This window comes from Sardina pilchardus, chromosome 4, assembly GCF_963854185.1.
Source record: "Sardina pilchardus chromosome 4, fSarPil1.1, whole genome shotgun sequence".
NCBI classification, from domain to species: Eukaryota; Metazoa; Chordata; class Actinopteri; order Clupeiformes; family Clupeidae; genus Sardina; species Sardina pilchardus.
The window spans coordinates 9,013,721-9,041,475 of NC_084997.1; the positions used below are offsets into that span (position 1 = coordinate 9,013,721).

Consider the following 27,755-nt stretch of genomic DNA (forward strand, 5'->3'; position numbering starts at 1 on the left):
GAACAAGAATGAGGTGTGCTTATCAGACATTTCTGAACTTGTCACAAATTACACAAGTTAAGACAGAGGATGTCCAAAGACTTTCAGGATGACTCTATAGTCTTGTTTGAGCAGGTGATAAAACCAGGGTAAGAGACCGGGCACATTTAAAGGCTAGTCCACCGCAGGATGTTTGCTTACACTCCAGCAAACTGGAACAAACTGGGCGTCTTTGCGGTGAATAAAATACAAGCAGAAAAGCTGCCATGGTCCTGGGTGACACAGAACGCAAAACTGTTTCATTTGTTGCAGCGAGGAATAAAGCAAACAAACAGAAATACGCTTGCGGTTTGCTTTTTTTTTATGGACGCGCCGACCGCATCCCAATAAAAACCAGAGCCGAGATGGCAACGCCAGCTCCACAGATGCAGGCAGCGAACATTACTTCCGCTCAGCCTGTGAATAAATTCAATTCAATCACCGTTCCTCTCCGCGCCTCGCCGTCGCAAAAGGTATTGCTTTTCATCTTCCTAATTTCAACGCATATCAGCTGGTTATCACATTCCAATGGCCGTGTGGACCGAGCGGGGCGTGTTCTGCGCGACGGGAGCGCGGGGCTGATTGAAATCGAATAGGACGCGAGGCCACATTTGCATGACAACTGGCCCGATGCCGACCGCGCTGCGGGCCGCGCCGAGGAGCCCGCGCCCGAAAATGAATTACGGCTCACGTGCAGCGCCTCGCCAGGCTTTTCTCATCTCGGGGGTTGATTGTAGCGGGGAGATGAACTGTCTGTTATTGAATGATCAATCACGCTCGCCGAGAGCAGCTTTAGCTTAGCTTAGCGGGCTGCCCGTTTATCAATAGGGCACACTTGTAAGTTCATTACTTTGGATTGTCAGATAAGGCGGATGACAGCTGCAACAATTAAAGCGGCACACATTTCCTTCCTGTGGGAGATCCATGTCATCAAGCTGCTCCTTGCGAATGTCAGAGTGAAAGGAAGAGAGACAGCCAGTGAGCGTGTGTGTGTGCGCGCGGGTGCGCGTGTGTGTGTAAGTACGTCGTTGGGATGAATAAAGTCACATGCATCCAGATCACATCAATCTCACTGCCCGGGCTTGAGGTCGGTCATTCCTATTGACAGCAGAACCTCTCGGACACGAGCTGCCCACAGCACAGCAGCCTGCAGTCAGTGAAGCCTCGGTGTCCTCTGCTCTCCCCGCGTCCTCCTTCCCTTCACTTACAAGCCAACATGATCACAACAGACACGCTCATCTGGGGAGGAGAACTGACGCCAGACAAGAGTGAAGATGGATGCAGAGCGAGCTCAGGCACTCCACATAAACTCCCCTGGCTTCTACAGTGATACTGTCGGCTGATGAAGCACAATTTGTTGAAAAAGAAAAGGCAATAAGTTGGAACGGGATGTCACGGCACGCATAACGGAGGGATGTCATGGCGGCACGACGGAGGGGTGAGGCTCCCACAAGTCACAATGCTGTAAAGACTCTCAGACGGTGCAGCAAATTGCCACGCTTCAGCCTCGCGGTGGTGAGGGCGCACGGCACGCACTCCTGCAGAGGAAGGGAGGGGAAGCGAGAAGAGGGATCTCTCCTGCTGAGATGTAAGCAAGCACCTAATCAAACGATTCATCAGTGAAAAGCGAGACACGTATATCCGCTCGCCTACAGACGCATACACACATACACACACACAAACGCACAGAGGGAGTGTGTGGCCTGGATATCATTCACTTTTGATTGAGAGCAGAGGGCCTGGCCTTTGAAGCGAGCAGGTAAATGAGCAAAAGGATGCCCTGGCGGCATGACTCATGCAAGCTGCTCCAGCCCAAACTTCTCTTTCTATTTTTTCCCCCTTTAAAACAAACTTTGCCTCGGGGGGGCTGAGAGGAGACAGGTTTGACATTGAGCAAACGGCTCCGTGCCCAGCCCCTGCATTAACCCAGGGGAGCGCCCGCTAAAACGGGGGGGGGGGGCGGAAGGTGAGCGGGGCGAGAGAGAGTACAGTAGGGTTGCGGCGTGGCTGCCGCATGACGTCACACCGAGATGCAGCGGCGCGGGGGCGAGTGAGGCGAACGCCAGCGCGGGGCGGACGGAGGGGAGAAACGAGAAGAGAAGAGCGGCGTGAAGAAGAAAGTCCCCCCTGACAGTCCATTTGCATTAACAGCGCTTATTAAATAGTCTCGGCTTCAGAGCGCCTGGCCTGGGGGTCACAGGAAAGACGAGCTGCTGCCATCCATTTCAATGAGGGGGGCTTGTTGAGGATAATTGTGCAGAAGGGATAAGGGGGGTTTTAATAACAGTTGCCGCGCTTTTCTTTCGGCGCTGTAAAATTTTGCCCCAGAAAAAAGCGTTGTCTGAGGCAAATGCCAGCGTTTAGAGTTGGATTAATGGCCCCCGCTGTAGCTGAGTCAGTGAGTGCTGCAGGTCTAGCCTTCCATCGCCGCTCTAATGCACTGGCCAAACGTTTGGCTAGTTCTCTGCACTCTGTGGGAGTGGGAGTAGCCCCCTCCAATCTCCCTCCTGCCTCTCTTTGCTAAATTCAGCTCATGGTTGGGGGGAAAGAAGGCAGGTCACGTAGACTGTGATCAGCCTACACCCCTGCTCCACCTTGGTGACTCACCCTCGGCCCTGCCAGCGCCCCCACCCCCACCCGCCTCACCCTGCTGTCCAAACCACAGCTGAGAAAACAAGCCGCCAATGCGAAAAACATAATTCCTTCATTTTATTCCAAAACGCCAGCTTTTCACGCTCACGGTAGATTGGATGGAATATCTCACTGTCTACTGTGATGGACAGGGCCCGCAGTTATGTCAGGCAGGATATTCTCAGTGTCAAATACACCGTGCCATCCTGATGACGTGTGTGTGTGTGTCTGTGTGTGTGTGTGTGTGTGTTGGGGGGGTGGCGTTCTGACAGCCGCCGTCTGAAATGTCATTTTCCCTCTCCATCCCGCCTCTTCTATCCCTCACTGTGATACTTCTGACTTTCCAATCTTACCCTCCCGACACAATCAGAAAGGCCTGTCACATCGAATCTGCCCGCCGCACCGATCGGTGTGGAGAAAGTTGTCATTACTGACCTTAACCTGCAGCTAAACAGCTTGAATATGACAAAGGAGAAATAAAGGCCAACAAGTAATGCATTAGGCTCTGCTACTCTAGATTATATTCTGCGGACAGCTTTCTATTTGATGTTTCAAAACAAACTCTGCAGACACCCTTCGTGTTCTCATAACTGAAGTGTGGTATTAAAAATCTGTGAGGATGTGAATAAATGTCCTGACATTTTGGATTTCAAAGAACTCAAAAGGTGGGGTCAGTGATTTCAATTCAGAGGACTTTTTGGAATATATGACTGACGTCTCCTCCTATTCCAGCAGTGATTGATGTAATTTGAAGCAGGAAATACAATCTCGCTGTGACCGTCACATGCTACTCCACACCAGCTTCAATACAGCCAGCTTCTCTGTCAAAAATAACGACAAAATAAGTGCAAAACTTCATATCATACTGAATTGCATATGAATGGTGCCGCCCTTGAATTGAATGTCTTCATTTTAAAAACAAATCAATAAGGAGAATCATTACTCATAACAAAAAAAAAACAAGAAAGGCACATTTAATTTGAAGGAAAAAAAACATAGAGGAAGCCAAGTGGAAAATAGAGAAGAAATGAAGAGAGAAGTAATAGAAAAGGAGGGAAGAAGGGAAATGAGATGTCAGTGAAAATGGCAACCTTTCCCAACAGCCAGCTGTTAGCCTTTGTAACCATTTTCACAGGGTCGGGAAATAAAATGTCATGCTCTCTCGACTGTGCTACGCGTCCACATAGGCACGCGGACATATTTCATGAACCTGTGCTGCTGCCTCCCGTGATGTGTACAAGTCCGCCGACAGACACACCCGTGGGATAGAGAGAGTATACGGAGGTAAATTTGAAGGTGGTCGGCTGGAGGATCTATGGCGTGGGATTTAATTGAAATATAAATCACCATCCAACAGGTCAGTAAAACAAATTTCCTCTTTGCTGTGACCCCGGCTATGATTCATAGAGGGCACCGGAGACCTACTAGCACAGAGGCGCTTTATCAAACGCACTGGCAGGAATTTACTGCCTCTGGGCAGATCAACCCACAAAGAACAGTCACATTCGACTTCACTCAAGCAGAGAGAAAGGAGAACATACTGTAATATGGTGTAACGTTTACCTAATGACAGTGGATGAACATGTAACTGTAACAGCAAGAAAAGAAAGCAGTCACTCGGTCAAACGAGAGGACTGTTTCAACCGGGGGCATACTGTGGTATTTATTTATTTATAGTATATTTGATAGCCCAGTAAACCAAGAGTGTGGCAAGTTCACTTTATGAAACTTACATTTGAGAAACAAAGATACACTTTTTGTATTAACTTCTTCTAGGAAGGAATGTGCGGCTGTTAGTTTATCTAAATCTGGGTAGAGGAACTGTGGCCTCGTGGTTGAAGGCAGGCAGGCTGAAAAGGCTGATACGAGCACTTTGCTTGCCAGCGACACATTCACAAGCTGAACAGAGGGGAAAATAGGCTGTGCCTGCTATAATGCATGGCTGTTAGCATACCAGCCACGGTTGAGTTTATCCTCTGCTAAATGTCAACTTCTGAGACGAGATGAAGACAGCAAATTGCAGGTTATTCGAGGACTCATTCCACAGTTTCCTCCCCCACTTTGTAGCTGGGATAAAAGCCCAGCGGAACCCCTGGAGATTAATTCCCCCAAAAGCAAAATGTTCATCTAAGCCAGTTATCAGCCTGTTGACTAATTAGCTTTCATGTTTGTGATAATAGATTGTGTCTGTCAAACTGTCAGTGGACTTTGAGAGTCATGTCAGACCATGAATTGTTAATGGTCATCTGAGCATCGGTTTCCCAACCACTTTACCCACTACACTTTAATCACAGTTGTGTATTGACACTTTTGTTTTGTTTTACTCTTCAGTAGGTTGTGCAAAACAAAGACCTACAGCCTGTTATGCTTATAGTGGTTCGTGTTTAAAGCTATGGGAAACCTGTATGGAAATGACATCATCTCACATGAGCCTTGGACATTTCAGAGAGCAACATAGGGGAAATGCCACCACCATCGCCTACACACTAAATATGGCAGCCGTGCATAAATACAAATACTAGGACAACTCTCTTGACAGCACACTTTACATTTCAAGCATGTAAAAATAGTACCGTATTTGTTTTCCCTCTCATACCATACTGAATGACCGGTACGAAAAAAAACAGGAACACCCAGGAAAACATACGTCACTCACGGGAATAGGACTTCAGGCATAACAACTGTGCATGCATCATAAGGTGTCGTTCCAGTTTATGTCATACACTTCAATATTTGACAGCAGCAGAAAATCCTCTGGAGGTCTTGTTACTCCATGTGCTCCTATGGAAGACAGCTTGTCCCCTTTGGTTGTTTTCCATCAGATGTGCAACTGGAGACAAGGCTCTGACAGTGATAGGTAAACCTGGACGTGAAATATTTAGCACAACACCCTCCCACGTAGATCCACTTCTGGTAACTAAGACGGCGTTAACAACAACTTGAACTATTCCGATATTAAGATCTATTTATCCTCCGATTTTGGTGTCCACTGTTGCCCATTTTGTGCCAGCGGGCTGGAACGGGGCTTTTCAGTACTCTGACTCAGTGGGACAGACCTCTGCGGGGCTTTTTCACTGGACAGACCTCCTTTGTGCACCTAATCTCACAAAAGCGCTGACATGTTTTGTCCTGTGTATTATCTTCTGCCGCCCCTGGATCCAACCAAAAGCGATGGAGTCTGGAGAGCTTTCAGCAAAGCCAACTATGTCCCGTCACATCAGAAGCCATGAGGAGCCAGAAAAATACCCAGCCACAAAATGTCACTGGTCCACTGACAGAACACACCATACTGAGAACTGTAAACACGTGAAAGATGGCAAAGTCTTGGTTAACCTTTTATTCCTGTCACAGTGACAGAGTTTTAAGATAGCTTCACTCTTTCCAGGTGTCAATACGAAATGTAAGGTATTTCATCATGAAATATCACCAGAGGGAGCCAGCTGGTAATGACAGCGACAGCATTTATTGGCATCAATTGTGCTATACAAGATCATCAAATGTGTCAGTAAAACTTTAAATGCCACTCTACTGTCAGTCTCTTCTCGGGAAGCCTTTGATGATGTGATAAAATGTGAATATGTTTCATAGACTCCATGGTATTCCTGTAGTCTTCAACTTCCGAGTTGTCCAGAACAGACTAATTGTTATTCAACCATCTGTTCCAGAGGGGGGAGACACAGGAAAAGTAGGGGATGGAGAAAGAAATTGAGAGCCTCAGACAGTAATATTTCCAGACCCACACCCAGCCCAAAGGACCAGCCACAGCCAAAAGCTCTGTAATTTAGTGAAATCATTTGATATTAAAACAGATCTCCCAGAAGCAATTCCAAAGAGGCTGTTGATTACAACTTTATGGTGCATCTTGACTGTGTTTAACTGGTTTATTTGCTCTATGCAGTAGCAGAGTCAGTAGCCTGCTGCTTCTTGATTATGTTGTAGTATATAGATAGACAACATTGTGTAAATAAAGGGACTGTTTACATTGTATGTTCATAAAACGAGAGCATTATTGCCATAAAATTGAAGTTCTAACCCACCACTAGCAACTGTTTTTGTAAAGGAGGTTTTTCAGTTTCAAAAACCTCATCAGTTTCACAAACCACTGTAGTTATGGTTATGGTGGCCATTTTCACTGCTCGAAAAGGATACCATCACAACAGTCAGTCCATTTTGATTGGCTGTGTCCCCTCATTTTATGCCTCTTATCTGTGAAAGAGTGCGGGGCTTGTCTGCTTTATGTAAATCAGAGGCATGCTCTCTCCACTCAGCTGTCAATCCACCAATCTGCTCCTCCAGCTCAGCTCCAATGAAAAGGAATGGGAAGCTCCGCCGTGCTCATCTCCACCCGCCCAGCGCCACTGAAAGATGCACTATTATGCAAATGGCAGGCATGTTCTCTACACTCACTCGCTCGCTCATTCGGCTCCATTGCCAAACCTTCAGTGCTCCATGCAGGTCTGCAGTCCAGCTCCATTGGAAATAGAACGGGAAGCTGTCCACTCTCTACCGCTGCAAATGCTCAATTTCTATGTTGGCTTATGTGGTGGAGGCAATCATACAGCAAGGGAAAAATGACTGAGTAAATTCTTGACTTGTAGCACGTCTTCTGCACTGTGACGTAATACACCTTGAAAGCTGGGACAATGTGATTTCCAGGGCATGCTGACATGGAATTGCAATACACCTGCCATCTTGTTTGCCACGAGATAAAGAAAATATTTAATCTTGTCGCAGTCAAAGCAAGTGTTGCACGTTGTACTGTTTAAACATACTGTGTACTGTAGATACGCAACGGGGCCAGTCTCAGCACTGAGTGACCCGGAGTTCTGGTATGCGACTGTTGGTCTGATCTGAAGGAAAACAAGCACCAGGGAGGGGCCTTAAAAGAAGACCTATTCATTGGATGTCAGTTCCTGTTAAGTATAATCTGACCACAGCATGGGCTAGGGCACAATCACACCAATCCTGAGATAACAACAAAAGCCAGTGAAAGCACACAGCTCGCCCGTATTTGGGCTACGTCTGATCCTTAACAACAGGCTCTGCTTATTAGAAACCAAAAGAAGTCTATCCATTCCCCGAGAAATAGCAGTCTCCAAGGTAGTGTGGCACATAAACCGAAACCATATTTTGATGTAAGCTTTACAATCATAACAGCAAAATGGCCTGGGGAAAATATATTTCATGAAAACAGCAGACAACAGTAGCTTATAGTGTGTCTAAGATTTTTTCCTCTTTACCAAACTCCACTTAAGTTGGGTATGGTCCATCTTAACAGCACTGAACCGACAAGCAGAGGACAAGAATATTCATTGTGAGAGGCCAGCTGCACAAAGAGGTGTTTGTGAGCGAGGAGCTTTTATTTCAGGTCCTCTCTGTTGCCATACCCCATGAGAAATGTTAAGTTTGTCTGATTAACTGGATTCTTTCAATAGATGTCAGCTGTTGGTGGGTTTGTTGGGTAATGCGGATCACGAGGAGACACAGCAATGTCCCTCACCCACCAGAAAAGCTGGTGCAACAGAAAGGAAAGAGAGAGAAGACACACTGGCAGACAGGGAATGGCGAAAAACAGACAGAGTGAAGGGGTGGGGGACAAGACAATGTTCCAAAACAAGCAGACACACTGTGAAGACTTACATTTCACCTTGGACTGGGTGGCTGAGTGCTTTCTTGAGACTAATGATTACCTCCAACTAAGGCCCAAGTCAAATTAACATTCATAAAAAAGTTAATTTCACCCAAGTAATTAATTGCCTCAATAGTCACTATTTGCTCCACTGCTTTGGAGGAGTTGTGGCCCATTACATTTAACCTGACACACAGCAGATGAGCTCATGGGTTGGTGAGCGATTGCATATGTTGACAGACACGTGAAAGGAGAGACCTCATGTGGCCTCTACTCCAAGCTCAAGAGGCCATTTTAAAATTTGGGGAGTCTTGCAATGGCCGTAGCATGTGTTCTTGGGCCATATATTTCACAAGCGTCATCACAGCAAAGTTCACAGACAACCTTCAAAATGAACGTCTCACCAGCTGCTGCTACTCTGAACGATACAGTCAGAAATGATACTGCTTTTCTAAGTATTTATTGGCTGGGGGAGTCGGTGACATGCCCTTCCTGGATTTGGTCTACACTTTGTTATTTTGATCACTCTATACTGTTATGACTGCCTTTCTTCTATTGTTCACTTGACTCTATTAAACTGCTTAATTCGCAGGCACCCAGATTGTTTTATCATTGCTATGCATGAGTACCGATGCCATTTGATTACATGCTAGTCCAGGCATGCACCACACAGTCACCACAAATTGGTAGGCTATGTGAAAGCAGAGAAATGAATGAGTGGATATTAATTTGCATTTCCTTAAATGACATAACCAGGAGGCATGGCACTCAATGTCCAGCTTCATCTGAGAATTATGTCAGGTTTCAGACAAGTGAAACCTTGCATAACTCCACTGAATTACACTATACGGCCTGGAATGATGCCATCAGTGGCAAATGCACCAGCAAACGGTGGCACTCGAAGAGAAATGATCATTCATGCGGTCAGTCAAACCATTAAAGCGCTCCAACACTGGCTTGAAATGCCAGACTATGAGGCCAGCCTACACTGGCACAAACTCAAAGATGCTGGAGTGAGAGGGGGATTAGGAAAGCATAAAAACAAAAGGCACCTTTCTGATTCCACTAAAAGCAGCAAAAAAAACATCCAGTCAGCACAGAAGGAAATACCTTTGAATGCCTTATTTAAAAGACAGGAAATGAGTCAGAGTTCTACCCTGTTGATTGTCCACAATGCAACAATGCAACAATGTGCATAAAATCGCCAACCTGGATCACTGCAGTGACATATGGATACATAACCCCCCCCCTCAATCTTCAGCAGTCCTGCACTGCAAGGATTTTGGAATGTTGTGATTTTGCAAAATTCAAGGTTTTTCGGCTATTCAAATTGTGGATTGCAATGTTCTTTGGTTAGTGCAACTTTTTAGTAGGAAAGTAATGACATTTCTGCAATATTTGTCATTGCTTTTATTAGTAAAAAAACCACACCAACTCACTGCATTTTGCAAGGCCAGGTCAGATTTATACTGTGTCTTATGAAATGTGCCATAGACACAGTGCCCAGACAAATGTAGGCTATGGCAAGTTGAAAGAACAGACTGAAACACCAACAAGAAATGTACACCTTTCGCTCAAGTAGGATATGAAAATGTGGTCAATGCAGACTAATGGGCGGCGTAAATTACAACATCTGGTGATTGCGTAGCCTATCGACTGTAATTTGAACTACCTCAGATATAATGGTTTCCCCATCCCCGTTTTTTAAAGGAAAGGACATCACATCAACACAGTTGGGGCTCTTTGGGCTTTTAAGACTGACACGCCTTACTCTTTAGCAGACTATAGCGGCGCAGCGTGTCCAAACATGCTTTGCTTTCATTTCCGTAGATTCAAATTAAACCTGAAAGGCGCATTAAACCGTATGCTGATACCAGAGCGAATTTGAGAAACCACTCAGTTCTTGTGTGTCAGAACATGTGAGGCTGATGATCACTTTCGAGAAATTGCCGACACAACAAAATTAAACAACCCACATAAAAGATATTCAAAGAAATCGACGGAAAATTCAGTAGGAAACCATGACTTATGACTTGGATATTTTTGCACCACGACGCGTGTGCTCCACATTTTGCCATATGACGTCCATATATTGGAAGAACTCGGTAAAAAGAAACGCACGTAACTCCGCCTATCAGCGACCTCGCATTCCTCAGATTCCAACACAGAGAGAGCTCACCTGCACACAGTTCCGATCACTACAATTCAAGGACAAGCGCGCAAGAAAGTCAAGTCTGAATGGGCTGTAAAGCTTCCCTGATCTAGTTTAGACAAACTGTGGTAAGGCGAAGTCATACATTCTGAGAAAGAATGACGAGTCACTCCACGAAACACTTAAACGAACCCCTGAAGGTCCCATAAAGGTGTGCGTTACCTAAGCCAGTCACGAGAGTGAGATTATCCAGAGTTAAGAGAGATCGTCTGTCACTTAATTAACATTATGTCTCTTAGCTGTAAAATTGTGCACGAAGACCACGCGAAGTGATAGCTTCTAAACGTAGTCAAGGCTATTGTAGCCGTACCATATCGTACGAATGGCTAAGGCGGTCTCGTCCCATAGGTTGCATGCGAGAGGTAGGCTACTCTATTCTAAGGCAAATCCATGCAAGTCATTTTTAAAGTTCATACCTTGCGGAGGAATGTTATAGTAGTTGATCGTTTACGGTGCAGAACTCCATTGGAACAAGTAAGTATAACAGAATGTTGTGAGTTGTTGCAGAAGACTAGTCCAGTGAGTCCTATCCGCGTGAATACCGAGCAGGGAAACTCGTCTCCATAGTCAGGAGCCAGGTTTCTCCTTTCCACCCCGCTTCTACTCCGAAGCAATTCGAGTATGCATGACGTCACCGTAATGTGGTTTTGGAGCGACAGACATCATTGGACCCAAGATGCAGTCGCAAACAGATGATTGGACAGACATGTTGTTGAATTGTCCAATGACAAAGGCAACAACAGTTTCCTTGGTTACAAATGTTGTCAACCGGGAAGCGCCGAGAAGGTAATTTTCAGAGTTACTGCAAAGATTGTTGATTAGGCTACTACCCTCTCTGGTTACTGTATCTTTTCACGGCGTTCTTAAAACAATGTAACCTCTCACCAAGACCTGCTACACAGTCTAGCTGAAGCGTTTCGTTTTCCATGTTCGACGACAAAATCAGGTGTTCTGTAATTGTAGGCTAATGCATGGTAGCACTCATGAGAGACACTAATAGTCTAACTGTACAGTTCAATATCCTGGTTGTAAATCAACCGGACACAATCAGAGCTGCGTTCTACAGCACATCTGCAGACGGTGTGCGAGCAAGGTATTTCCCCTCTTCCCTGGATAGTAGGCTTGGTTAGGGCAGGTAACTTAGGGGTTGCAGTGGTACAACTTTATGTTTTATTCCTCATCATGTGTGTTCTGGAGAAACGAAGGGCAGCCTATCTCCAGCAGACAGCAGCAGAAATAACCAAGCCTGTCTGTGCCAAAGCTTGAGCTGTCAGGCTACATTATTTTGTGGTCATCAGGAAAAAAAGAATGATTCTATGAACTGCACATTATGCAGAATGTTATCTTGGCTGACATGTCCGGATGGAATTAGGCTATTAGCCTAATGCAGTACAATAGAGAGAGGGGAGGAAGGGGATGAGTAAGTGAGCTGTGCTGCGGTAGGAGGAGGGTGAGACATTTCAGAGCATTTCCAGACATGATAATCAAACATCAAGAGAATTAATTTCTTGCTTCCGATGGTTCGTTCGCCAGCCCCTTCTCCTCCATGTGAAATTGATTGTGACATTAAGGGACATTTTGATGTCAGGCTCTGACTGACTCATTATGTTTCTCTGTCAGCGGTGCCCTTGTTAATTTTCCTGCTGGGAAAATACACACACACACTGAGCTAGAATTCATAAGAGGTGAAATAATAATCATAAAGCAATGATAAGTCTAAATGAATATCTATATACGGGGAGCTCGGCTGAATATGAGAATGACAGCCATGTTCAGTAAGTCTGCCCTTGAGATATCGCCGGGGATGACAGAGTGACACCAATTTTACCCCGCAGGTGCAGTAAGACAATGTCAGTTCAAAAGGTTATTTCCGTAATCCCTTTCAGCACAACTTTGGTGTTGAATGTGCTGTTTATGTGCTGTGAATATTTTGAGATAGCACTTTCTTCCATTAACTTTTTTTTGCCATTGTAAAATGTAATCCCTGAAGGAAAGCAGATTAAAGCACCTGCCAAAAGGGATTGGGATGACATCACTGACCTTTCACGATTGCCTTGAGGGAGTAGGAGAATATTTTGGAGTATTGGTTGGCGTTCAGCGATTTACATGTAAGGAATCCTTTCTTTTAAAGTTGCACCATGTGAATTTACAGATGACACAACGATGAGTGGGAGAGATATCCGAGTTTTTATAACCAACCACCGAGCTGATGATTTAGGTAAGCCATTTCGGACCAACTGTCCCCCACACTTTTTTTCTATTTATTTATTTGCACTACATAACATTCAGGGGGTATAACAAGCAACAGGTTCTTGCCCAGTTTAAGATGCCTGAGGCAGAGACAGTTGTACTTTTCCCCGACTCGAATCTCATGGCCTTTCTGCATGCCTCCCCTTGTCGCACACACACAGTGAAGCCAAAATTTGCCACCGCTGTTTTCAGTCAATCAGTGTAACGACGTGGGCCCAGTCTGGTGTTCCAAGGCGGGCCCGCTCTAGCGTGCTGGCTCTGTTCTGCCTCTCTTCCCACTCCAGTGCTTCTGCTTCCACTGTCATCAGCAGGGAGACCACCGCCAAGGGATCGTAAAGGTCCCCGACTGTCTGCCCAGCTGTTTATGACTCTGTAATTCTGCCAGCTTGTGTCATTTATTACTGACGCCATTTTGTTTGCTGTCAACTGTCATTGGCACAGAAAAGCTGACCCTGCGCTTGAAGGATGGACTGGGAAGCTCAAAATATAAACCAGTTGAATATGAACAGCTGCAGGCTATGCTGGAGGCCAAACGGATTGCATCACAGCACATTGAGGATAAGGTAAGCTAGTTACAATAGAATTTGAATCAGAAGCTGATATCTTTCTGTTATAAAAGTAGAACTGCCCTGTTTTCCAAGTAGCTTGGCCATTGAAATCTAAAACAAACTGGCAATATTTTTGTCAATAAACACTAAAGTGGGAAGAGTTGTGGACATGACATTTTTGAAGTGGAAAGAAAATGACACATCCAATCTAGAATTGCTTACCGAAGCTTGCCAGGTGTCTGTGCTAGCAGTTGTTTCACTTCTGTCTGCATTCCATTTCTGATGTCCACATTGCGATGCTTTACTTCTTGAATCCATTAGTGTGATGGGGCAACATCCAGCGTGAGGAGGTGAAAGCCAATGATGAATGTGAAACAAAATCAACCTGACAGATCTGTAACACATGCAGACAATGAAACATCATCGCAGATGCAGACACACACGCGCACACACACACACACATACACACACGTGCAGTCACACACAAAAACAAACACAAACACACACACTCCCAACACTCCTGAGGGGTTTTAGTAGGACCCGCCCTATTATATAACAAGAGCAAGAACTCTTATGCAACACATGAGGTTTCTCTAAAAAACGTTCAGATTTTGGACTGAGCTCAATAAGAAGGCAGTACACTGACACTCCATATTCATAAGTCGCGCGCAGCGCACCAGCCATAAAAAAGCTGTTTGAAGTTCATACATTCCCATCCCCCAGCATCCTGCCTCTTTGAAAAGTTAACCCTGAGGGCAGTGAGGATTATGCTTGTCGACCTGCAGTGTTTTAATTGGTAAACGGTGACGGCGGTGCTTTGCTCTCTCATTACGGCTCGCCCATGGCCCGCTCCAATTCAGCTCCCTGCATGGCCCAGATAAGCCAGCCTGTGTTTGCATATGCCTGCCCTGCTGAAAGGCTGGCGTTTTTTTTTTTTCTTTCTCCCTTTCCTTTCCTGTGCCCGCTTCCCCCGCCGGTGGAAAGCAGAGGGGAAGAAAGAGAGAGAGAATAAATGGCCGCGAGTAGCCTCGGGAGGTGATCAGATCCGCTCTCGAGTAAAGAGTGGGAGGGTCCTCGATACACAATCCTTTAAATCTCCCGCAGGAGAGGAATCCTGATAAGATCCGAGAGGTCAGCACGCTGGAAATGAGAAATTCACCATCCTCTGAAAACAGCCTGGGCAGTGTGTGTGTGTGTGTGTGTGTGTGTGTGTGTGTGTGGTAACTCCCTGTTTGCGTGCTCTTAGAGTGGGGGGCAGAGGACAGTGAAAAGGAGGAGGCACAGAGAGAAAAGCTTTATATCTCCAGTGTATATCTCTCAACTCTCTCCAAAGCAAATAAAAGGTAATAGCGCCATTGACGAGCTACGATATTCACTTTACTGTGGAGAGTATTGCTCCATTTGTCATTGCTAACATAAGGTATTTGCGTTTGCTTTATGTCAGAAAAGAAAAGCAGTGGGTGGTACTCTGACATGAACTAAAATGCTTAAATGAAATTGCATAAACAAATGCATTGCAAATCACTCAGACCCCCAATGAATGTATACATTTGTGTATAAACCCATATTGTTAAAGCAGCTCATCTCTTGTGAATACCTTGTGTGGATGCTTTGCCATGCACCAGGTTTATAGCCACATTAATAGACTGATATTGGTTTGCTGAAATGATGGGTTATGCTTTTTAAACAGCTACAGTCGTTGTCCCATTATTGTGTCAGTGCCATAATAATAAAAAGTCATTGCATATTTCTCCTGAAATGTTGTGTGTGTACAGTGCTGGCGAGAGGAGAGGGATGACGTGAGAGGTTTTTTTTCCCCTTTGCTTCTGGCGGATTCCTCATCGTATAATTGGGGCACTGTTTCAAAGAGAGATGTGTACAATTATCTGAGCCAGTGACCTGTGCAGTCACAATCTGATTAAAAGGCAAGGATGGGCTGTATCTAGAGACCTGTGTAAAGGGCTAAGCCATTCTGACTCTGCAAGGTGATCTAAAAGCCATAAAGACCATAACCCTTTTTTTTCTTCTTCTTATTGTGAACAAGTATGTCTTTCCCATGATTGTCTTTCCCATTTCGTTATTCTAATTTAACGGGTGTTTTCTTCTGATGTGGTTGAGGGTAGCTTGGCAAAAAGGTTCAGTTCTCACATATAAAATCCACTGGGTTTTTTTTGCTAGTGCTTTTGCTTTTGCCTGGTAAAACCAGACTCGCTTTCTTGCCCTCAGGTGACGAAAAACAATACAAAGATGAAGTTCTCATTCGCAGCAGCGGCCCCATTAAGGTCCGACTCGGAAAGTTCTGAATTTCTCGCTGCGGTGCTTCACGCAGACATGATTTATGGAAATGGAAGTCCTTGGAGTGCCTCTTTTCACCCCAGAAACACAAATGAGTGCACACCACTAGCATTTGTGCATGGGGAGGGCTCCACAGCGACATCTGAGACGTGATGCTGTGGAACACAAACAGATCTTTATCAGGCACCAAAACATCTGTGAACATGACATCACTGCTCAGTGCTGTTTTCTCTCTCTCTCTCTCTCTCTCTCTCTCTCTCTCTCTCTTTCTCTCTCACTCTTTGAAACACCCCCCTGTCTCTGAAATGATGTGTATGCATCAGTAGCCGAGAAGAATATTTTCTCTCAAACTTGCACTGTCAGACAGAACGGAATATTGAACGCTTCTAAAAGCTTTCAGCAACTGAAATAGTTGGGAATACATTCATATTTTTCAGACAATCCCCAAAAGACTTCCACTATTGTTAGCACTTAGCTAGAGGTGACTGCAGTCTTCAATAACACTTTTCTTTGACAAAATGATTTTGGAGGTAGTATTCTGTAAAACATGCAGTGTTTTTAATGTTGACATTGCTCTGGACTTTTGGTACATGGTCATGTGATCTCTTCAACAGTGTTTGACACCGCTAGGCTACTAAGCAACAGAGCAAATTGCTTATACTTTTCTATTTCAGGTAACATCGAGGACGATTCACAGCGCTCTTCTGTGCACTATAGGAAAGCACTAAGAAAAGATTTATTTTGGAGTAAAGCTGACTTTTGAATAACAAGATGAATACAACTGAGTTGCCTTGTGTTCACTGCACGCATCCTCTGCTGTGGCGAGGCTGATGGAGGTTGTTTGTCTTGCAGGTGAGGAAGACTCAGCAAGCAGCCAAGGAGAGCAGAGAGAGCTGCCTGCTCCGCCAGCACAGGCCGGTGTGGGCCAGAGAGCACCAGCGATTGGCCAGAGCAGAGTGAGAGACCACCACCACCACCACCACCTCCACCTCCATCATTCACCTGTTAAAGCCCCTCTGTCTCCATCCTTTGGCCCCTAAAAATAAATGCCCGGGGATAGCGGAAGACAAACAAGCCAACCCACTGAGAATGATCGATGGGGTGTAACTCCTCATTGCATCGCCTGCTCAGGGAGACGGTCAAGGAGGCATGTTCTCAGAGCTGAAGAGCGATAAAGAGAAAGAGGGCGAGAGAGATGATGAGTCTGTGCGTGTAGGAGGAGAGAGGCAGGGGCGAGTGGTTGAGAGGGAAGATTGGAGAGAAGTGGTGTAAAGTTTAGAGAAAGCCCCAGACAGACAGACAGAGAGAGAGTGTGTGTGTGTGTGAGAGAGAGAGGGAGAGAGAGAGAGAGGGAGGGAGTAGGAGAGAAGTGGTATAAAGTTTAGAGTAAGCTCCAGACAGACAGATAGAGGGAGAGAGATAGTGTGTGTGTGTGTGTGTGTGTGTGTGTGTGTGTGTGTGTGTGAGTGAGAGAGAGTGAGAAAGACAGAGGGTGTGTGTGAGAGAGAGAAAGAGTGTGTGTATGAGAGAGAGATAGTGTGTGTGTGTGTGTGTGTGTATGAGAGAGAGATAGAGAGTGTGTGAGAGAGCCCATGCTGCTGTGGTGGCCGTTGCTGCAGTGTTGTGGAGTGCAGTGCTCTCCCATGGCGGTGAAGCTGAGCCATCAGACTGGAGGCCCCGCTGGTGTTATGTGTTGTGCAGTGAGAAGGGCAGAGCTGGCTTTGGGGTAATGACTGTGTCTGAGACAGCCAAGGTTAATGGTGTACACATGCGTGGGATCCAGTAATGAGAAGGCATCGCAGACAGCAGCGCTGGTGGATGCAGCCAAAGTCAACTAGCACCTTCATTACGACGATGATATAACTGCTATAAAAATCACACATTTTCCCCAAAAAGAAGAAAAAAAAGTTTGCAGTGCAGGGTTTCTTCGTCTCTCCTTCAAGTGAACTGAACACAAAGTCATGGTGTCCTCAGAGTGACTTTATGGGCAGCTTGTGTTTTTGTTGTGCTTGCTTTCAGAGAGAAGGCAGAATTAGATCTTCAGAGATTTCTCGAACGTCGAGGAAGACAGGACGACGGAGACGGCGGCCCTGACGGGGGCGTGATTGCCGAGATGTTGGGCGAAGGTACGTCTCTCCGCAGCTCCGTCTCGGTTAATCAGTCCGCGGCGCTCCCGTGGCTGCAGAGTGGCCTGTGAGAGCGTCCTCGCTGCCCACACACGAGAACCGTTAAACGAGATTTGACAGAAACTCTTCACGCTGATTAGCGCCACATGCACGAATACACAAATCCGAGTTCGGGGGAGCGTTGGATATGCATGGTGTGGGCCTACAAATGAGCCAGTCCCGTCACGGGGTGGACTTGTGCGCCGAGGAGATACAATGATGCTGTGTTGCTCATTAAAATGAGAATGTAACAGGTTGCAAACAATGTAGCGCGTTCCCTGGATAGTGGACTGTTGCTTAGGAATGGTAGACTAGCATTTGTATTGTGATTGTGAAGGAGGCTTGGGTGAGCACAAAGACTATCAGACTTCTGCATTTACTGTATGCCTGCATTTGTTTGGTAGGCTCTCTCTCTCTCTCTCTCTCTCTCTCTCTCTCTCTCTCTCTCTCTCTCTGTATGATTCATCGGTATTAGTAATGTACCATTGGACTAATTGCCGAAGCAGCACGGAGAGGAGATACACACAAACATACTTGTATAACTTTGATATTTATTTCACAATTCTTCACACAACTTCCACATTGCCACAACGTTTTCATTGAAATAGACCTAAACGCCCATCTGGGAATGAGGCAGGGACCATTAGGAAATAGAGAACAAAACATGTATTTTTGTTTGTCTGAATAACACCAGTCCTTTGGTTTGATATTTCAATATAATTTCAATTTAATTTCAATTTAATTTCACTTATAGAGCGCTAAAACATTACACATGTCTCATGCCGCTTTACAGAGTGTTAAACATTCAAAGAGAGCCCATGAGTAACATATGTATTAAGATAATGTTGTAAGAATTACAATTTCATTAATTTGGTTTGAAAGTGTAGTTGCTGACTAATTGATATTCTAGCTGACTTATGTTGTTAGTAGTGTGGTCCAGGGGGAGGGACTAGCCAATTGAAATTCTACTATCTGTGATCAAAACTAGGCAACAGCTTGGCCAGGTGGGAGGATCTCAACTGAGACAAATGCAGTGTCCTGCTTTAGGTCCCATGGCTTTTAGTAGCTAATGGAGTGGACAAAGAAGAAGGGCCTCCAGCTTCTTTTAGATTCTTGATTGTTTTTCTGTCTTTTTTGCATTCTTTTTGGAACAAAAGAAAGGATAGAGGATGGAATAAACAATAGAATAAGCTGTCAATATCCTCTACGCCTGCTAGCATTGATTGCTGTATATATAGCCCTTGTGCTTCATACTGGTTGCTTCTTCAGTTGCATTACGTATTTGCATGAGAGAGTTCATCATGGAAATGTTTTTCTGTGCCCAGACCTGCTCCTACAGGCAGACAGGGACTCGTTCCGCTTGGCCACTGTGGAGCCAGTGTGGCAGCTGAGGGAGGACCTGCAGTACCGCCTGGACAGAATACATGTGACGGCCCCCGACCACAGCGAGTGGGAGCAAATCCTCCAACAGGTACCCTGGATCAGAAACACCCCCTTTCCTCATCGCAGAGACCCCTCTCTCTCTCTCTCTCTCTCTCTCTCTCTCTCTCTCTCTCTCTCTCTTTCTCTCTCTCTCTCTCTCTCTCTCTCTCTCTCTCACCCCCATTACCATTTCAGTCAGGTCTACCACAGAAAAGAGCCACAAACCTCCCAATTACCATCCACCTCAAGGGGCTATTGCAGTTTGAATGTTTCTTTAAGCGAGCAGAGCTTGCGTGCGTTTCCTGAAAAGCACCACTGAGCAGCTCTCATCATAGCTCAACGCTAGCGAGAGCATCTTCAGCTCTCTCTCTGCATGGTTAGCACGGTGGTGGTGGTGGTGGCTCAGTGAAGCTCTCGGCCAACGCAGTTCTGGTATGCGTGCCCACAGTCAAAGGCTGATAGATGTCCAACACAATGCTATCCATTGTGACATGATTCAAAGGCTTCTACCTCGCTCCCCCCGCTGAGCAGCTGTGTTCAGAGGGTTGGCCGCTTTGTTGTTGGTGTGCGGTGTGTGCTGCCATCCTCTTCAGCAGAGGAGGCTCATAAAAATGGACCACTCCTCTCCCCTGGCTCCCCGAGGCTTTTTTCCGTGTGGAGGAGCGCGGAGGAGAGAAAATGGCTGAGATTAGGTGGGAAGCGGGAGGCCGGATGCGGTGGAAAAGTGGGCCACGCTGGGGGCTGAGTGTCTCGGCTGGCAGCCGCTCGGCTCGGCTCCTCTCCTGCGTGAGTCAGGCTCTGGCCGGCCTCCACCGCCGCCGCCGCGCTCCCCCCTTCAGATGCTCTTTCATCAGGACCCCGCCGCTTCAGTCGAGCCTCGGCCCCGTCAGAGGCTCTCCTCCTGGGGCCATCAGTCGTCCGGCCTCCCTCTCTCCCCATCACCCCATCCCCATGTGACCAGCGGCTCCAGTCAGGGACTTAAGGACGCTCGCCCAGTCAGGAGTGATGGTGACCCATCCTTTTTCTTCTTGCCGTGCCAGAAAAGATCTGAAGATGGGTGATTTGTTTTTTTGTAGGTGAAGCAAAATTGCTCTGCGCCGCTATGGAGAGGCAGTTGTAAGGGGTTGGATCTGTTAACAGTTGGCAGCACATTACAGATTCAAAGTCAGCGAGAGCTTAGATAAAGAGAGACAAGATAATAACCAAATCCATCTCATCTCTGACTTTCCCTCCTCCTCTCTCTCTCTCTCTCTCTCTCTTTCTCTCTCTCTCTCTCCCTCTCTCTTCCTCCATCTCTCTCTCTTTCTCTCTCTCTCTCTCTCTCTCTCTCTCTCTATACACCCTCTCCTTTTACAGCCCTGTCATTTTCTGTGTAAGGAAATGTATGAATTCCTTCTTAGAGGCTTCTGAAAAACACTTTAAAATAGCTCTGTATTTTTACCTTCGGAACAAATGTGGTCATGGCTCTCTGGAAGGCGCTCTCAGACCACCACGCCGTCCTCCAACAGTTATTACTCATAGTCAGTCTAATGACGGTCCTGAACAATTGTGTCAGCGTTTCAGGCCGCGTGTCTGTGAAAATGGCTTCTCCAGGAACCCCCCCCCCCCCTGCATGTGTGAGAGGACTTACTGCGTGGCCCTTTTTAAAAGTCATCGCTTGCATTTTATTCAAGGCCGCGGAAGACCAATCGCTCTCTTTTAACTACTGATATCTTAACCGTTTGCCGTCAAGGTCGGACGGCGTGGCTCAGTGGGTTTCTGAGTCCCGCCTAAGCAGAAAGATTAGCGCGAGCGCGCGGCATCTGTCACACGGACGTCTCCTGTGTGATAGTTTCTGAAAGCCAGTGTCCTTGGGAGGAGTGCGCAAGCGTCTCAGACTTGCATATGTCCGCCTTTTTAAAATAAATGCCTGTTTTCTCTAGAGTGGCGTGAATAAAACGAACAAGCCAGCACCTTTTTGTATGTATGAGAGGGAGAGAGAGAGAGGGAGAGAGAGAGCAGGGGAGAGAGACTGAGGGAGGGAGAGAAAGAGAGAGACAGCAGATAACCTGCCATCAGTGAAATGCACTGATTATAGATCTTTTTCGGTACCCACCAAGCGTGTGATGAGAATAGAAGGGAGCACATGAGGAAGGGCACCAGCTTTCCGTGCCTCGGAATGTTTTTTTTTTATAAAAGGAACTCGCTAATAAATAAATATCTCATCCTTTCAAATGCGCTCGCCCAGAAAAAAAGCGCACTTTGATGAAAGCCAGAGGACGGACTGATCCATATAACATGAGGGGACATTTTGAAGTGCTTTATCAAAAGATGACATTAATTGGAAAATAAGCTTGAGGGGCGAAAGAGAGGTTTAAGATTACGTGGCTGAGGAATTTGTTATCTTCGTGTACGTTTGCGACATGACTTCTAGTTTCATTTTTCTTTGCTTAAAAAAAAAAAAAACATGATCTGATACTGTTGAAAAAAAAAAGAATTCTGAAGGGGAGCAGAGAGAGAGAGAGAAAGAGTGAGAGAGAGAGAATGTAAGAGGGAGAGAGAGAGAACGAAAGAGGGCGGGCAGTAAAGAGGGAGGGGAAGGGAGTGAGTGAGAGAGTGAGGGTGGGTGGGTGGGTGGGTGAAGAGGTTGTTCACTGAAGAACAGCCGTAATAGAAACATGGCAGTGGGTTTTTGAAGCGTTGCATGTCTGACCCTGAAAGGGGATCTCAGCTGTGGGCCAACCCTTAAGGCCTGAGCAAGCGAGGGAATGAGTCACCATGTCACCCCCTACCCCCATATCCACTCCCACCACCCCCTCTCTCTCTCTCCCCCTCTCTCTCTCTCGCTCAGGTGCGCTTTGTGAGGGAGCAGCAGGAGGCTGTGGAGGATAAGCTCCATGCTGAATTCCTCGAGCTGGAGCAGGACCTGGCTTCCCTTGGCACTGAGGTGGGCATGCAGATCAAAGCAGAGCTCTCTCTCTCTCTCTCTCTTTCACTCTACCTCTCTCTCTCTCTCCCTCTCTCTCCCTCTCTCTCCCTCTCTCTCTCTCTCTCTCTCTCTCCCTCTCTCTCTTTCTCTCCCTCTCATGTCCTGCTCTGGTGGCTGGGGAGGGAGTGGTGATGGCGTGTGGTGTTTGCTGGAGGGCTCCCTAATACCCACCGTCACGCGTCTCTCACATGCTCCCCCCTGCCCCCCCTCCCCTCCGCCCCTCTCCCCTCAGGAGGCGTGCAGCGAGGGGCCGGATGCGGCGGCCGATCTCCAGGGGGTCCCGGAGGAGATCCTGACTTCCGAGTGCCCCGACGCGCAGCTCAGCGCCTCCCTGATCCACGCCTTCCACACGCTGGCAGACAAGTACCGGGAGAGACTGCAGGCCGTGGATCGGAGGCTGGAGGGGCTGGACAGGTACAAATAGGATTGTTGGGAATGCTGTTGGAAGAGCGAAGGGCATTCTGGGAACGTGGACAGGCGCGCGTGCGAGCCGCGTGCACACTTTTTGGTTTTTGTGCGTTTGATGGTGTGATAAGTCACCGTAGGTGACACAGTTTTGTTATCGCTGGAAACTTGCCCCCCCCCCCCCCCCCCCCCACACACCCTTCTTTGAAAATGCCAATTAAAATGGGCTTAGCTTTTGAAAACACGGCCTCAGATAGTGCTATTGGAAAAGATTATGAGATGTGCACACACACACACACAGGCACACACACACACATGCACACACACACACACACACGCACACACACACACACACTGACTCTCTCTTTCTCAAACACACACCCAAACACAAACACACACACACACGCACACACGCACACACACACACACACACACACACACACACACACACACACACACACACACACACACACGCACACATGCACACACTAACTATCTGCTTTTCACACACACCCAAACACACACACACACATACAGATACACATACAAACACGCACACACACACGACTATCTCTTTGTCACTCACACACCCAAACCAAAACACACACACACACACACACACACACACACACACACACACACACACGCACACAGCTAGAGGGAGATGTGTGTGAACACAAGGGGAAATGGCAGTCTCAGCATGGTGCCTGTAGCCCAGGCTCCGGGTGCTCTCTAGCCAGGTAGAGTGAGGCCCATCAGGGGGCTGATTGCATCGATACAGGCGAGCCGCGCCAGCCATTAATATTCACCCCAGCCCACGCCGGATAAGGCAGGGCAATTAGTACCATAAATGCTGCGAAAGGAGAGAAATATGTCTGCGCCGTCTGAATATTAAGGAATGTCAGATTGAGGCCACACACACACACACACACACACACACACACCACAACCTTAAGTCTTTCAGTGCTTGAGGTGAAGCGTTTCTGAGTTGATCGCTCCCCATGGTGTAGTATAAAGTGTGCTGGTATGCTGTGGCTGTGTGCTGGCGTGGTGTGAATGCGACTGGAGCTCTCGTTTCCCCCTTCTCTCCATCCCTCCCTCCATCTATCACTCTCTACCCCCCCCCCCCCCCCTCCTCCTCCTCTCCTTGCCAGGCATTGTGGCTGGCCACCAGAGGATCACCTGCGTTTCCAGCTGACGGTGGGCCAGTACTCCCCGGAGCTGAGGAACCAGCGCCACCTCTACATGGACCTGCTGCAGAGGCTCTACCCGCACATGTGCAGACAAGAGCTGGTCAGTGCAGCCCCACGACTCCCCTCCTGTCAGATTTTAGACATACACGCACGCACGCACGCAGGCAGGCACGCACACACGCAGTCACAGACACACACACACACACACACGCACACATACACTCACGCACACGCCTGCACGCACGTACATTCTCACAAGGTCTTTTGTATCTTTGTATCTTTGTCAGTATCACTTACCCTTGAAGTCCTTTTGTATCTCGTGTCCTTTCATACTTAAGAACTCTTCCTCAGCTTTGAGCTGCTCGGTCATTCACTTTGAAATGGACACACTCACACACACAAACACAAGCATAAGCACACACACAGACACACAGACGGACAGACCCATAGACACACAGACACACAGACACACACACACACACACACACACACAAACACTTATCAACATCCACTTCTGTCTTTTATTATGTACTTTTTAAAAAATCTATTTTACTTGTTGACTGAACAGACGTCTCCTTGACCTGCACACTCTAATGCAGGTTGGTGATGCCAATAGTGGTAGCGGTAGCGACAGCCGTGGGTGTTTTCCTTCAGACTCTCCTGTGCTGTCTCCTGGCTCTGCTCTCCTCCTCCAGCACGTGGGGCCCATCCAGGCACAGCTGCAGCCAGGTGCTCTGCTCAGCGGCCACACCCCCCCCCCCCCCCCCCAGCTGCTGTGGTCTGTAGCGTATGCATTGTAGCTGGCCATGTAGTGATCAGCCATGCTGCCCATTCTGGGGTATTCTTACTACATACAGCGAGTTAATGAAAAAATGTTTAATAGGCGATAACGTTTATGCCTACAAAGCCTTCATCAGATCACATCTTCATCCTTCTCTTACATTGGATCTACACAGCGGCAGCCAGCGCCTGATTTTGGTGTGCATGACTGTACATCCCTCCTCCATAGAGCCCTTACTACAGTACATGCCCTGACCGTGCTGGTGGGTGCTGGGGGATTGCAGCCGTGGTGCTGCTGTACTCGGTTTTCCTGAATATTTCAGAACGAAGCGCAATGTCCCAGACTGAATGAATCACCCCAGGACATGCTGCAGGTAGCAGTGGTGGATGGTGGTGGTGGTGATGGCCCCCAGGACATGCTGAAGGGATTTGTAGTGGATGGTGGTGGCGATGCAGATGGCATAGTGTACACACAGGCCTGTGTGCAAATTCCTATTCTTGTTTTGTAAAACCCAGCGCCAGAGTCTTCCAATGATGGCTGATGTTTGTTGGTTTTGGAGCTCATTGTCAATGCAGCTGTCTTCAGAGAGAAGGCTCCCCAGATATCTGGACAATGGAACTAGTGACAGTTGTTCATCAGCAATTACGACTGTTGGTGTGGGTGGGATGTGGGCACTCCATTGCCAGATTGCTTCTGTCGACTGTGGTGCTGACGGTCAGCCTTACACCTACACTTAGTCTTTGTCTTCTGTATGTGCTGCTTTATTTTGGTTTAAAGCATGCAGATACTCTCTCACTCACACACACACACACACACACACACTCTCACACACATGCACGCACACACACACACACACACACACACACACACACACACACACACACACACACACACACATCGAGCCTGTGGTTGTGAGCTGCTCTCCCATGGTATGCCATACAGGGGGATGATAGCTGAATGATGTGCTCAGCAGGCTGTGGGATGTGCAGTGTCACCCTCAGTGGACATTGCTCTCTCTCTCTCTCTCTCTCTCTCTCTCTGCCTCTCCTTCTCTCTCTCTCTCTCTCTCTCTCTCTCTCTCTCTCTCTCTCTCTCTCTCTCTCTCTCTCCTCTCTACTCCACAACCTCCACTTCTACACCCCCTCCACCCCCCAACCCCTTCAACAATTCTCCCACCACCCTTGTCATCACATCCACTCCCCCTTCCCCTGCCCCCACGGTGTCCATGGCAACCGCCTCTCGCTCAGCGACCTGTGGTCCCTGTCAGTTCCAGCTGGGTGCTGCACTCGGGGGCCAAACAGAGCACACGGAGAGCCAGGGGCAAGCGTCCACCTCACTCCCCACCACTGCCATTTCCTAATCTATCACACGCCCTGAGAGAGGGAGAGAGATGGAGGGAGAGAGGGAGAGAGGGAGAGAAAGAGAGGAAGAGAGAGGGAGGGGGAGGGAGGGAGAGGGAAGGAGGGAGGGAGGGAGCAGAAAGCGCATGAGGGGAGTGAAAGGTGGAAAGAGAGCAAAGGAAATTGACTAAGTGGAAGACCTGGGGGGGCGGGGGGGTTATGCAGGAAAAGGAGAGGAGAGAGACACGCAGAACAGAGTGATAGCAGAGAAAAAAGGGAGATGTTGAAGAGAGAGGAGGCAGAGAGAGGGTAGCAGAGAAGGAGAGAGGGAGAGAGAGAGAGACAGAGGGAAGAGAAGACAGCTCGAGAAGAGATAGAGTAGACCTTTAAGTTATCATTTAATTAGGTTGTGCTAATACATCAGAGTTAGCTGAAATGCAGGCGCCCACAGTGTGTGTCAGCGTGTGTGTGTGTGTGTGTGTCAGCGTGCGCGCGCATGTGAGTGTGTGAGGAGTGAGAGGGGGTTGGCAGAAGCAGCCCGGTGCCGCGTTCCCACCGCACAAAACACAATTAGCATTCACAGCCATCCGTCAGCCGCCATTAACATATGTGCGCGGCCAAACGCACAACTCAGCGCCATCCGTCGCAGGCGAGCGCGCCATCGTCCGTCTGCTTGTGTAGACACGCCGAGCGCAGTTCGGGCTGAGCGCATCTACTCTACGCCGGACGGAGTCTCACGACGCACAGATGTTCCGAGGCCAGGATGATGGGAGGTGTGTTTGTGTGACTGGGAAATGACTTGAGTCCCCCCACATGCACACACATACACAAACACACACATACACAAACACACACACACACACACATACACACACACACACACACACACACACAGACGAGCACACACACTCATCCCACAACATATGTGACTATCACAAAGGCTGATCACCAACATGTGGATCTTAGAAGTCACATGTGTGTGTCTAGTGGTGTGTGTGTGTGTGTGTGTGTGTGTGTGTGTGTGTGTGTGTAGGCATTTCACGAGCAGTGCAGTTTCCATGCCAGGCTGCTCCCTGACTGACGGGATGCCTCACTAGCCCCAACACAGCAGATCCGTCAAACACAGTGTGGTAGACAGTTGTCTGCTGTGTTTTGTGAGATCACTGTTTATTAATGTGTTTGGTAGCAACCACAGTACAGAGAGCGTCTTTGAACAGGCCAGAGAAACACTGCTGGATCAACAAGTCCCAAATCCAATGAACGTTTTCAGCTGTTAAGGAAAAGCCTCAATAAACATGGCTTGGGTGAACTCAGATGAACTTTTCATCAACTTTTTCGCAAATTTGAGTTTGTTCCGCAGGTTCGTCTGGAAAGGATCCCCTTGACGTCCATTTTCCAAATTGGAAACCCAAAAACATGATTTCTTTGGAATAGAGTAAACAACTGCATTTAAAACCTTTGTTTACAAGAAAAGATGTGTTTGCTGTGATTTGGTAAGAGCTTAATACTCCACCATTTGGTGTTTCAAACGTCAAAGGGATCCTTTCCAGACGGACCTGCAGAGCAAGCTCAAATTTGCTGAGGTTCACCTGGGCCCCAGTAAACAGCGCATACAAGAACACATCTTTTGCCTTTCCTCCTGTATTTGGAAGAATCATTGTGTACAAAAGCACCAGTCTCTGATTACTATAATTAACAACGTGGGACACAGGAGTCATCTGATCATCCTTTTTGACAGGTTAGGTCACGAATATAGTCTGGCAGTACTTGGAGTTGGACAAACACTTGCTGAAGCACTGTTCAATATCAGCAATTACAGAAAACATAGTTATTTAGAAAAGACCACATTTTCTTTACCCTTGAGATGTGAAACCCCTAATGGATTGTTGATCTGCCAT

The 27,755-nt window shown here is 47.3% G+C and overlaps 2 protein-coding genes across 2 annotated transcripts in view; one reads left to right on the top strand and one right to left on the bottom strand.

Annotated features, from left to right (window-relative positions):
• Window positions 1-11,106, bottom strand: part of LOC134077983 (plakophilin-4-like) — a gene marked incomplete at its 3' end in the record, with an annotated part of 51,452 nt that extends 40,346 nt beyond the window's left edge. Inside the window, exon 1 of the mRNA XM_062533614.1 lies at window positions 10,907-11,106. The remainder of the gene's footprint in view (window positions 1-10,906) is intronic.
• A 240-nt stretch (window positions 11,107-11,346) lies between these two features.
• The window catches only part of LOC134078245 (coiled-coil domain-containing protein 148-like), a 35,863-nt gene continuing 19,454 nt past the window's right edge, over window positions 11,347-27,755 (top strand). The window contains exons 1-9 of the mRNA XM_062534029.1: window positions 11,347-11,583; window positions 12,643-12,708; window positions 13,182-13,303; window positions 16,436-16,539; window positions 17,603-17,709; window positions 19,074-19,219; window positions 22,001-22,096; window positions 22,371-22,552; window positions 23,698-23,836. Coding sequence (XP_062390013.1) covers window positions 12,654-12,708; window positions 13,182-13,303; window positions 16,436-16,539; window positions 17,603-17,709; window positions 19,074-19,219; window positions 22,001-22,096; window positions 22,371-22,552; window positions 23,698-23,836 — 951 coding nt within the window. The 5' untranslated portion in view covers window positions 11,347-11,583; window positions 12,643-12,653. The remainder of the gene's footprint in view (window positions 11,584-12,642; window positions 12,709-13,181; window positions 13,304-16,435; window positions 16,540-17,602; window positions 17,710-19,073; window positions 19,220-22,000; window positions 22,097-22,370; window positions 22,553-23,697; window positions 23,837-27,755) is intronic.